This window comes from Salmo salar, chromosome ssa21, assembly GCF_905237065.1.
Source record: "Salmo salar chromosome ssa21, Ssal_v3.1, whole genome shotgun sequence".
Lineage (NCBI taxonomy): Eukaryota > Metazoa > Chordata > Actinopteri > Salmoniformes > Salmonidae > Salmo > Salmo salar.
In genome coordinates, this window is record NC_059462.1 from 35,160,761 (window position 1) to 35,173,445 (window position 12,685).

The 12,685-nt window shown below is 47.6% G+C and overlaps 1 protein-coding gene across 2 annotated transcripts in view; it reads left to right on the forward strand.

Moving 5' to 3' along the window:
• Positions 1-12,685, forward strand: part of LOC106582268 (CERK like autophagy regulator) — a 105,492-nt gene that overhangs the window by 27,555 nt on the left and 65,252 nt on the right. For both annotated transcript variants that reach the window (XM_045704726.1, XM_045704725.1), the window contains exon 2: positions 1,145-1,378. In XM_045704726.1, the coding sequence (XP_045560682.1) occupies positions 1,145-1,378 (234 nt within the window). The remainder of the gene's footprint in view (positions 1-1,144; positions 1,379-12,685) is intronic.

Consider the following 12,685-nt stretch of genomic DNA (forward strand, 5'->3'; position numbering starts at 1 on the left):
AGAAATGAGCAAACCCTAGAAAACGTTGCAGCTGCACTCTGGATGTGGGTTGAGGCCAATCCACCATCGCTCTAACCTTGTCAGAATCCATCTGAATAAACTTCAGACAATGCATGTAACATAACGGGCTCCAACCTATGATAGATCCAAAAGCCCAGTCGATCAGGGGATTGTTCCTCTGGAGCCATCAAAACCACGGCTACATAAGGTGATTTGATGATCAGGAACGGCATAGACTCACTGTGATTACCTGACATTCGCAGGTTGATAGGAACCGTATTGTGGGTAACTCTGCCAATAGAGCGCCCATCCAGCGCAGTGACGTCCATGGGAATGCAGAGGGGATGTGTGGAGGTACCCAGCTCCGACACCAGGGTAGTGTCCATAAAACTCTCATCGGCCCCAGAGTCAATGAGCACCCGGAGAGATTTGGACCCGTCACCTCACAGCAGGATGGAATGAAGAGGGGTACGAGTAAGGGGAGATTGTAAACTCCCCGTACGGCTCACCAGCATACTCGTATCTGCTGATGAGCCTTGTCTTTTAATGGACAGGTAGATATCTAATGTCCTGTAGTACCACAATACAGACAGCGCTTGGTGCTCAGTCTGCGCAAGCGTTCAACAGGAGACAATCAATCCCTGTCCAGTTGCATGGGCTCCGAAGGAAACGGGTCGACTGCCTTCTGTGATTCCCGAGGGAACTCGGGTGACATTGGATTCTCCCAGCCATCTAGACTTCGGGAGCTTCCGTGATTCCTCGGAGGCGAGGTGGGAATCGTGGATGAGCGAGTGTGACTGGGAACAGACCTCCTCTCCCTCCTACGTTCCCGAAGCCGGCCATCGATCTGTTGGGTCAAGGCTATGAGAGAGTCGTGGTCTATGGGCAGCTCCCGGGCTGCGAGCTTTAACCACGTGTCAAACAGGAATTCCGGCAGCAATTATGGCAGCATCCTAGTGAAGGGCTCCTGCAATATTTGCAATACAATATTTAGCTATATCATATTCTTTCTTCCTGTGTATCTCCAGGTCAATCGGAGACGCTGAGTCGTAAAGAGTACATGGAGCTGAAGGTTGTGTTTGTTCCTTAGCTTTTATATACGTTGCCTGTAGCATATAATATCATCTGTCTCTCTGTGTTCCAGGTCAGTCGGAAACTCTGAGGAGGACAGAGTACGTGGAGCTGAAGGATGTGTTTGGAGTGAAGGTGAAGAGACGGCGTTCTGCGGGCCAGGAGACAGGGGGCACTCTCCTGGGCATCACTCTGTTCCACTGTAAGAAGAAGGGGCCCAAGCTGAAGGACCATGCCATTCACTTCAACAACATGAGCGTGGACCACTGTGAGATCTGGTTCAAAAAACTTAAGGAGATACTCAGTGGTAAGTGTCAGTGTCCTTCACAAAAAATACTTTATTAAACACAGGACTGATTTCTCTGACAAAGATTGAGCCTAGTTCTAGACTCAATGGTGATTCTGCTTTTTAGTCTAAGGCTAGGCTTAATCTGGGTCAGGTAAACCCATACAGTATTTGGTACGACTGAGTAGTGCATTTTTATGTGACTGAACCTATGGCCCCAAACTCAACTGTACTACCCTAAGTGGGCCATGGTTTTGACAAATATTTGAACAGCAAACATATCAAGCTGTTTATGGTAGACAGCCGTTTGCAGTGATTTTGTTAAGTGCAACAGCCCACAATGATTTTGAGGCAGGCTTGTATATTTGGCCTCTTAAAGTTCACTGATAATTATCGATCACTATAGTCATTAGGATATCACAGTCTTTTTACAGGTTGTCACACAAATACAGTCTCCAATATCTTCCTATTGTGATTTTTTTACGACTTATTTTAAGCAGCAAGTGAAAAAGATTCACACAGATGTTTTGGTAAAACCTGTGTAGAAATTCAAACCATGAAATATAAAAAAGCAGCGCTGGAAGTGTCCTGGAAGTTTGTGTTGCTAGATATGTCATACAACTTAGTGACATATTACCAGACAGGATAAGCTCCCATGTGTTCCAAGCATAGAGATTACATGCTCAGGTTAACACAACACATCCCAACAATTGTTCACTTTATATCATGCTAACAAACAAGAGGATTGGAAAGGGCCCTTAAGATATTGTTGATGAAACCTGAGATACTTTTTCTAAAAGGATGGAACCATTCCAACAGCAGTTAGTAGTTACAGTGGCACTAGAGCGAGCATTATATCTGAATATGAGTTAAATATAAGGCTAGAGTTGCACCACCACCACTATGTGGTGATTGGCCCTCCGAGTGTCTCCAGGAAGAGACCTCCCATGATGGGGACACCTGTCTCTGAGGGCCATGCTGGGCTGCTCTGGTCCTGACAGCCTGTCTCCCTGTCTCCCCCCATCAGCTCCGTAGAACGACAGATAATTACTAACTACAGGGTGGCCACCATCAACCTGTTCTTCAGGCCCTTGTGGCCAACACCTCCTCATCCTCATTCCACCCTCCCTCCCCCTCCTCTCTCCCTCCCCCTCCTCCCTCCCTCCCTCCTCCTCTCTCTCTCCCACCCTCCCTCCCCCTCCTCCTCTCTCTCTCCCACCCTCCCTCCCCCTCCTCCTCCTCCCTCCCTCCCTCCTCCTCTCTCCCACCCCCTCCTCCCTCCCACCCTCCTCCTTATCCACTACTCCTCCTACCACCTCATCTACTCCTCTCCCACCCTACTACTCCTCTCTCCCACCCTCCTCCTCTTTCCCACCCTCCTCCTCCTCTTCAGGCAATGCCATGGCCGTCACACAAAAAAGTGGCCATATCCAACACCTCTCAATGAATCTACTACATGGCTGACAATTTAATATCCACCCCAGACATTTTGACTAATATACAGTGTGTGCATAGAATGTATGTTGGAGTCTGACTGTTTCTGTAAGTGAGAAACCTGGTTTAGAGATAGCTCTACCAGGTGTAGCTTAGACAACCTAGACAGCCCCAGTTAGTGACACTGTCAGTCTGTGCATAATCCCTGTAATGTTCGTAGCTAACTGCAGCAGCCAGCTAATACAACATGATGATGTAACACCTACACTCAGTAGGTACATTAGTCATCTAAGATTAAAGAGGATTGTTGTTCTGTTAGCTCAATCTAGCCTGGATTACACCATCTCTCCTTTCACAGGCCTCTCTGCTCCTCTCTGTGAAGCTCTGTTCCGTCTTCCCTGTTCTGTTCCTCAGACAAAACAAGGATGTGTCCCAAATGGCACCCTATGCCCTATATAGTTCACTACTTTTGACTAGAACCCCATGGGCCCAGTTCAAAAGTAGTGCACTACATTACCTATGAAAGAGGGTTCTATTTGGGATACAGTACAACTTTGGCACAGCCAATTTTTAAAGCTGTATCTCCCTCAGCCTGAAGAGGATCCAAATCCTTGGCTAAATTCCAAATGGCACCCTATTCTCTATATAGTGAACTACTTTTGACCAAGACCCATAGGCCTCTGGTCAAAAGTAGTGCACTATGTTGGGAATAGGGTGCCATTTGGGATGCGAGCTTTGGGTTTTTGTGTGAGAGGACTGCGAGTACTTTAACATGAATAAATTAACATAATTAAAACAACATGTCTGGAGGCAGCCTACAGGACACTGAATAAGCTAAAACAAAAGATTCTAGATTGTCTGCTATTAAAAACAACAATTTGATATTAGCTGGCATTTTTTGGTTAGGAATATGCAGAATAGATCATCTTATGAAACTAAGTCTAGGCTCCTGTTAAAAAAGCCTCACTGTACAGAATAGTTTTCACCAAATCTATTTCCAATTCTGCTTTTGATGTAAGACAGCGGCAGTGTATTTGCACTACTACAGTATATACACTGCTCAAAAAAATAAAGGGAACACTTAAACAACACAATGTAACTCCAAGTCAATCACACTTCTGTGAAATCAAACTGTCCACTTAGGAAGCAACACTGATTGACAATAAATTTCACATGCTGTTGTGCAAATGGAATAGACAACAGGTGGAAATTATAGGCAATTAGCAAGACACCCCCAATAAAAGAGTGGTTCTGCAGGTGGGGACCACAGACCACTTCTCAGTTCCTATGCTTCCTGGCTGATGTTTTGGTCACTTTTGAATGCTGGCGGTGCTTTCACTCTAGTGGTAGCATGAGACGGAGTCTACAACCCACACAAGTGGCTCAGGTAGTGCAGCTCATCCAGGATGGCACATCAATGCGAGCTGTGGCAAGAAGGTTTGCTGTGTCTGTCAGCGTAGTGTCCAGAGCATGTAGGCGCTACCAGGAGACAGGCCAGTACATCAGGAGACGTGGAGGAGGTCGTAGGAGGGTAACAACCCAGCAGCAGGACCGCTACCTCTGCCTTTGTGCAAGGAGGAGCAGGAGGAGCACTGCCAGAGCCCTGCAAAATGACCTCCAGCAGGCCACAAATGTGCATGTGTCTGCTCAAACGGTCAGAAACAGACTCCATGAGGGTGGTATGAGGGCCCGACGTCCACAGGTGGGGGTTGTGCTTACAGCCCAACACCGTGCAGGACGTTTGGCATTTGCCAGAGAACACCAAGATTGGCAAATTCGCCACTGGCGCCCTGTGCTCTTCACAGATGAAAGCAGGTTCACACTGAGCACGTGACAGACGTGACAGAGTCTGGAGACGCCGTGGAGAACGTTCTGCGGCCTGCAACATCCTCTAGCATGACCGGTTTGGCGGTGGGTCAGTCATGGTGTGGGGTGGCATTTCTTTGGGGGGCCGCACAGCCCTCCATGTGCTCGCCAGAGGTAGCCTGACTGCCATTAGGTACCGAGATGAGATCCTCAGACCCCTTGTGAGACCATATGCTGGTGCGGTTGGCCCTGGGTTCCTCCTAATGCAAGACAATGCTAGACCTCATGTGGCTGGAGTGTGTCAGCAGTTCCTGCAAGAGGAAGGCATTGATGCTATGGACTGGCCCGCCCGTTCCCCAGACCTGAATCCAATTGAGCACATCTGGGACATCATGTCTCGCTCCATCCACCAACGCCACGTTGCACCACAGACTGTCCAGGAGTTGGCGGATGCTTTAGTCCAGGTCTGGGAGGAGATCCCTCAGGAGACCATCCGCCACCTCATCAGGAGCATGCCCAGGCGTTGTAGGGAGGTCATACAGGCACGTGGAGGCCACACACACTACTTAGCCTCATTTTGACTTGTTTTAAGGACATTACATCAAAGTTGGATCAGCCTGTAGTGTGGTTTTCCACTTTAATTTTGAGTGTGACTCCAAATCCAGACCTCCATGGGTTGATAAATTGGATTTCCATTGATTATTTTTGTGTGATTTTGTTGTCAGCACATTCAACTATGTAAAGAAAAAAGTATTTAATAAGATTATTACTTTCATTCAGATCTAGGATGTGTTGTTTAAGTGTTCCCTTTATTTTTTTGAGCAGTATATTAAATGATATCAACAAGAGACATTGGTTGTTGGGCGGCAGGTAGCCTAGTGGTTAGAGCGTTGGGCCAGTAACCGAAAGGTCGCTGGTTTGAATACTCGAGCCGACAAGGTGAAAAACCAGCAGATTTGCCCATGAGGAAGGCACTTAACCCTAATTAACTCCAGGAGTGCTGTACTACTATGACTGACTCTGTAAAACAACACATTTCACTGCACCTATCCGGTGTATGAGTGAATATGGTTAAACCTGACAAAGATCCACTGCGGCTCAAAACATTGTCGCTATTAAAGCGTGGTATTAGAAGCATAATGTAGAGGCCTTAGCCTTCACCTGGCGCTATGAGGCCTAAGTAAGTAGGTAAGTAAATTAGGAAAATAACAGACCTTTTTGCCCTTATCAACAAGAGATATATAATCTTATATAAGATCCAATAATAGCCACATGAATCATTCATATATTCATATAGGCTCTATACAAAGAGTTAAAACATAAAGGGTTAAAAAGAATCCTCTCCATTCTGTTGTTAAACAACTTTGCTAGGGTGTTTTATGTAGCTCTTACACTACATCTTATCAAAAGACTTATTCCAATGCACATATCAATTCATTTTAGAGGACAATGGTCAGTGCATCAACTGGGATGACCTTTTAGTTGAACTCTGAGCTTTTTCCCTTCTCTCTCTCTTTTTGTCCTCTCCTTCTCGCTCTCTCTTTTCTTCCCCCCGAGGGCCTTTAGCGGCAACAACAATAAAGTTCAACTTGATGCAGGAGTGTGACCATCCACTTTGACAAGAGCACCAAGGCCACATTATCTGTCCGGAGAGGGGAGACGGCCTGGTGGCGATGCTGGTCTGATTGACCTGCCCGATAGACGGACCACTAATCTGTGAATGAAAGGAGGCTTTAAAAATGCCATGAAGGCGATTGTAGGTCTACACAGTGTTGCTTGCTCGCACAAGGCCAAGGGTATCAGAAAGACACAGACATCCTGCCTTGTACAGGTGTTGCCATTGTTAGCTCTGGCCTCTTGCACACGTTGGTCTGTCTGTGACCGGGCTGGAGACATTATCACACGACTGACGGCTGGTTTAATTTGGTGGCTGACACCCTCAGCTGGACCACACCACCTCATGTGTCAGACCACATCACATGGCTTGTCACTGCGATGGCCCAGCACTGGCCAAGGCAATGTCCCCATTTGATTTCCAGCATTCAGAATCCGTTTCTAGGAAAGGAGAAAGAGGGGTTGATAAAAAGGCAAGGAGGGAGACGAGTTTTAGAGCAACACCTTTTGTGTTTAACTGTCAGCTGGGACACTCCCTCCATTGTACGACATTATTAGAGGCTCCCTGGGAAACGAGGGTGCAGGGATTCACCGTTCCCTCTGTAACAGGTGAGAGCTCCTGTAGTCCAGCGTGCCACAGTTTCTATTCCCCCTAAGGGAGAAATTATTCAGCAGCACCACTGACTTAACAACAGCTTCACAATAAAACAAGATACATAATCCCCCAATGGAAAACAGAGCGAGAGAGAAGGAGAGGGAGAGCAGAGTGCTCTGTGTACCATTGTGTTAGGCTATCCAGGTATAATTGTAACAGGCAGTCATGTGTGCTGAGGCTCAAAGTGACATGTGGCCCAAAGTAGTGCCATTTGTCTCCCAGATGGATTATCTTGGTGAAGGAGAAATGCTCACTAACAGGGATGTAAACAAATGTGTGCACAAAATTTAAGAAAATTTATATTTTTGTGCGTATGGAACATTTCTGGGATATTTTATTTCAGCTCTTGAAACATGGGACCACCACTTTATATGTTGCCTTTATATTTTTGTTCAGTATAAATACACTGCTCAAAAAAATAAAGGGAACACTAAAATAACACATCCTAGATCTGAATGAATGAAATAATCTTATTAAATACTTTTTTCTTTACATAGTTGAATGTGCTGACAACAAAATCACACAAAAATAATCAATTGAAATCCAATTTATCAACCCATGGAGGTCTGGATTTGGAGTCACACTCAAAATTAAAGTGGAAAACCACACTACAGGCTGATCCAACTTTGATGTAATGTCCTTAACACAAGTCAAAATGAGGCTCAGTAGTGTGTGTGGCCTCCACGTGCCTGTATGACCTCCCTACAACGCCTGGGCATGCTCCTGATGAGGTGGCGGATGGTCTCCTGAGGGATCTCCTCCCAGACCTGGACTAAAGCATCCGCCAACTCCTGGACAGTCTGTGGTGCAACGTGGCGTTGGTGGATGGAGCGAGACATGATGTCCCAGATGTGCTCAATTGGATTCAGGTCTGGGGAACGGGCGGGCCAGTCCATAGCATCAATGCCTTCCTCTTGCAGGAACTGCTGACACACTCCAGCCACATGAGGTCTAGCATTGTCTTGCATTAGGAGGAACCCAGGGCCAACCGCACCAGCATATGGTCTCACAAGGGGTCTGAGGATCTCATCTCGGTACCTAATGGCAGTCAGGCTACCTCTGGTGAGCACATGGAGGGCTGTGCGGCCCCCCAAAGAAATGCCTCCTCACACCATGACTGACCCACCGCCAAACCGGTCATGCTGGAGGATGTTGCAGGCAGCAGAACGTTCTCCACGGCGTCTCCAGACTCTGTCACGTCTGTCACGTGTGCTCAGTGTGAACCTGCTTTCATCTGTGAAGAGCACAGGGAACCAGTGGCGAATTTGCCAATCTTGGTGTTCTCTGGCAAATGCCAAACGTCCTGCACAGTGTTGGGCTGTAAGCACAACCCCCACCTGTGGACGTCGGGCCCTCATACCACCCTCATGGAGTCTGTTTCTGACTGTTTGAGCAGACACATGCACATCTGTGGCCTGCTGGAGGTCATTTTGCAGGGCACTGGCAGTGCTCCTCCTGCTCCTCCTTGCACAAAGGCGGAGGTAGCGGTCCTGCTGCTGGGTTGTTGCCCTCCTACGGCCTCCTCCACGTCTCCTGATGTACTGGCCTGTCTCCTGGTAGCGCCTCCATGCTCTGGACACTACGCTGACAGACACAGCAAACCTTCTTGCCACAGCTCGCATTGATGTGCCATCCTGGATGAGCTGCACTACCTGAGCCACTTGTGTGGGTTGTAGACTCCGTCTCATGCTACCACTAGAGTGAAAGCACCGGCAGCGTTCAAAAGTGACCAAAACATCAGCCAGGAAGCATAGGAACTGAGAAGTGGTCTGTGGTCCCCACCTGCAGAACCACTCCTTTATTGGGTGTGTCTTGCTAATTTCCTATAATTTCCACCTGTCTATTCCATTTGCACAACAGCATGTGAAATTTATTGTCAATCAGTGTTGCTTCCTAAGTGGACAGTTTGATTTCACAGAAGTGTGATTGACTTGGAGTTACATTGTGTTGTTTAAGTGTTCCCTTTATTTTTTTGAGCAGTGTAGTTTTACGGCATATAACTTAATCTGTTTTATAAGAGTCCAGCGTGTGGTCATATCCTGTGAATGATATTACTCTGTCTGTGTTGTGCTGTGCCTGCTGAAGGAGTGTATTAAGGACTTTACCCTGGTCCCTGCCTGCTAGCTGACTGGAGTGCTGTATTAAGGACTTTACCCTGGTCCCCTGCCTGCTAGCTGACTGGAGTACTGTATTAAGGACTTTACCCTGGTCCCCTGCCTGCTAGCTGACTGGAGGAGTGTATTAAGGACTTTACCCTGGTCCCTGCCTGCTAGCTGACTGGAGTACTGTATTAAGGACTTTACCCTGGTCCCCTGCCTGCTAGCTGACTGGAGTACTGTATTAAGGACATTACCCTGGTCCCCTGCCTGCTAGCTGACTGGAGTACTGTATTAAGGACTTTACCCTGGTCCCTGCCTGCTAGCTGACTGGAGGAGTGTATTATGTTACCCTGGTCCCTGCCTGCTAGCTGACTGGAGGAGTGTATTATGTTACCCTGGTCCCTGCCTGCTAGCTGCTGGGGTACTGTATTAAGGACTTTACCCTGGTCCCCTGCCTGCTAGCTGACTGGAAGAGTGTATTATGTTACACTGGTCCCTGCCTGCTAGCTGACTGGAGGAGTGTATTATGTTACCCTGGTCCCTGCCTGCTAGCTGACTGGGGGACTGTATTATGTTTACCCTGGTCCCCTGCCTGCTAGCTGACTGGAAGAGTGTATTATGTTACCCTGGTCCCTGCCTGCTAGCTGACTGGAGGAGTGTATTATGTTACCCTGGTCCCTGCCTGCTAGCTGACTGGAGGAGTGTATTATGTTACCCTGGTCCCTGCCTGCTAGCTGACTGGAGGAGTGTATTATGTTACCCTGGTCCCTGCCTGCTAGCTGACTGGAGGAGTGTATTATGTTACCCTGGTCCCTGCCTGCTAGCTGACTGGAGGAGTGTATTATGTTACCCTGGTCCCTGCCTGCTAGCTGACTGGAGGAGTGTATTATGTTACCCTGGTCCCTGCCTGCTAGCTGACTGGAGGAGTGTATTATGTTACCCTGGTCCCTGCCTGCTAGCTGACTGGAGGAGTGTATTATGTTACCCTGGTCCCTGCCTGCTAGCTGACTGGAGGAGTGTATTATGTTACCCTGGTCCCTGCCTGCTAGCTTACTGGAGGAGTGTATTATGTTACCCTGGTCCCTGCCTGCTAGCTGACTGGAGGAGTGTATTATGTTACCCTGGTCCCTGCCTGCTAGCTGACTGGAGGAGTGTATTATGTTACCCTGGTCCCTGCCTGCTAGCTGACTGGAGGAGTGTATTATGTTACCCTGGTCCCTGCCTGCTAGCTGACTGGAGGAGTGTATTATGTTACCCTGGTCCCTGCCTGCTAGCTGACTGGAGGAGTGTATTATGTTACCCTGGTCCCTGCCTGCTAGCTGACTGGAGGAGTGTATTATGTTACCCTGGTCCCTGCCTGCTAGCTGACTGGAGGAGTGTATTATGTTACCCTGGTCCCTGCCTGCTAGCTGACTGGAGGAGTGTATTATGTTACCCTGGTCCCTGCCTGCTAGCTGACTGGAGGAGTGTATTATGTTACCCTGGTCCCTGCCTGCTAGCTGACTGGAGGAGTGTATTATGTTACCCTGGTCCCTGCCTGCTAGCTGACTGGAGGAGTGTATTATGTTACCCTGGTCCCTGCCTGCTAGCTGACTGGAGGAGTGTATTATGTTACCCTGGTCCCTGCCTGCTAGCTGACTGGAGGAGTGCATTTTGTTACCCTGGTCCCTGCCTGCTAGCTGACTGGAGGAGTGTATTATGTTACCCTGGTCCCTGCCTGCTAGCTGACTGGAGGAGTGTATTTTGTTACCCTGGTCCCTGCCTGCTAGCTGACTGGAGGAGTGTATTATGTTACCCTGGTCCCTGCCTGCTAGCTGACTGGAGGAGTGTATTATGTTACCCTGGTCCCTGCCTGCTAGCTGACTGGAGGAGTGTATTATGTTACCCTGGTCCCTGCCTGCTAGCTGACTGGAGGAGTGTATTATGTTACCCTGGTCCCTGCCTGCTAGCTGACTGGAGGAGTGTATTTTGTTACACATTAACAGCCTTTCCATTAAGTCACCCTGTGTATCCATGGAGACACTACCTTCTCTCCAGCTCCTCTGAACAGATAGCAGTCCCTTGCTCAGCCTAGCTTAGTCCACCATGTTTTCTGTTGTTGGTCTTTGTAAACTTAGTTTGAGGTGGAGAAAACTTCCCACCGGCCGAGTCAAGTGAATTAGTTCGAGAGAAAGTGGGTTGGGTGGATTTACTGGATGTACTGGATGAATGGGTGGGTGAATGAACCAGTAAGGGATCGAGGTTTTGTGGTGAAGGATACAGGACATGGTGGATAAGGCAGTTTGTGATTGACTGTTTTAATTGAATCATGGGAGACAGTAGTTGAGTTAGATGAGTAGGAGAGTGTTTAAGTGTGCCACTAAATGACCATGTGAGTTCCATCAAGGGAGAGCTTGAGTGAATCGGAGTTTGTGTGTGCCTGTGTGTGTGTGTGTGTGTTTGTGCTTCAGGGTGTGTGTGTCCTCTCATCATGGGAGAGTGGTAGTGTGTGTGTTTATAGCCGTCTGCTCTTGTCTCTCTCTGTGGAGGATGAAACAGCGTAGCAGATGCTCAACTCTGTACCAAAGGTATCACAGACACAGTATTACTTTCACTGCATGGAGTACCAGTCCTGTCTCAGTGTATTCCCCACAGACTGTCTGCCTGCCTGTCTGCCTGTCTGCCTGTCTGGCCTCGTCTCTCTGTCACACCAAACCCTGTTATCAGTCATTGCACAGACCACATGTCACTGTCTGACACATACACACTGCATTTCTAAAAGAAAACACAGCAGCAGTATAACACAGGTTCATCTCCTACAGTGAAAACACAGCAGCAGTATAACACAGGTTCATCACCTACAGTGAAAACACAGCAGCAGTATAACACAGGTTCATCTCCTACAGTGAAAACACAGCAGCAGTATAACACAGGTTCATCTCCTACAGTGAAAACACAGCAGCAGTATAACACAGGTTCATCTCCTACAGTGAAAACACAGCAGCAGTATAACACAGGTTCATCTCCTACAGTGAAAACACAGCAGCAGTATAACACAGGTTCATCATCTACAGTGAAAACACAACAGCAGTATAACACAGGTTCATCTCCTACAGTGAAAACACAGCAGCAGTATAACACAGGTTCATCACCTACAGTGAAAACACAGCAGCAGTATAACACAGGTTCATCACCTACAGTGAAAACACAGCAGCAGTATAACACAGGTTCATCTTCTACAGTGAAAACACAGCAGCAGTATAACACAGGTTCATCATCTACAGTGAAAACACAGCAGCAGTATAACACAGGTTCATCACCTACAGTGAAAACACAGCAGCAGTATAACACAGGTTCATCATCTACAGTGAAAACACAGCAGCAGTATAACACAGGTTCATCTCCTACAGTGAAAACACAGCAGCAGTATAACACAGGTTCATCATCTACAGTGAAAACACAACAGCAGTATAACACAGGTTCATCTCCTACAGTGAAAACACAGCAGCAGTATAACACAGGTTCATCATCTACAGTGAAAACACAGCAGCAGTATAACACAGGTTCATCATCTACAGTGAAAACACAGCAGCAGTATAACACAGGTTCATCATCTACAGTGAAAACACAGCAGCAGTATAACACAGGTTCATCATCTACAGTGAAAACACAGCAGCAGTATAACACAGGTTCATCATCTACAGTGAAAACACAGCAGCAGTATAACACAGGTTCATCATC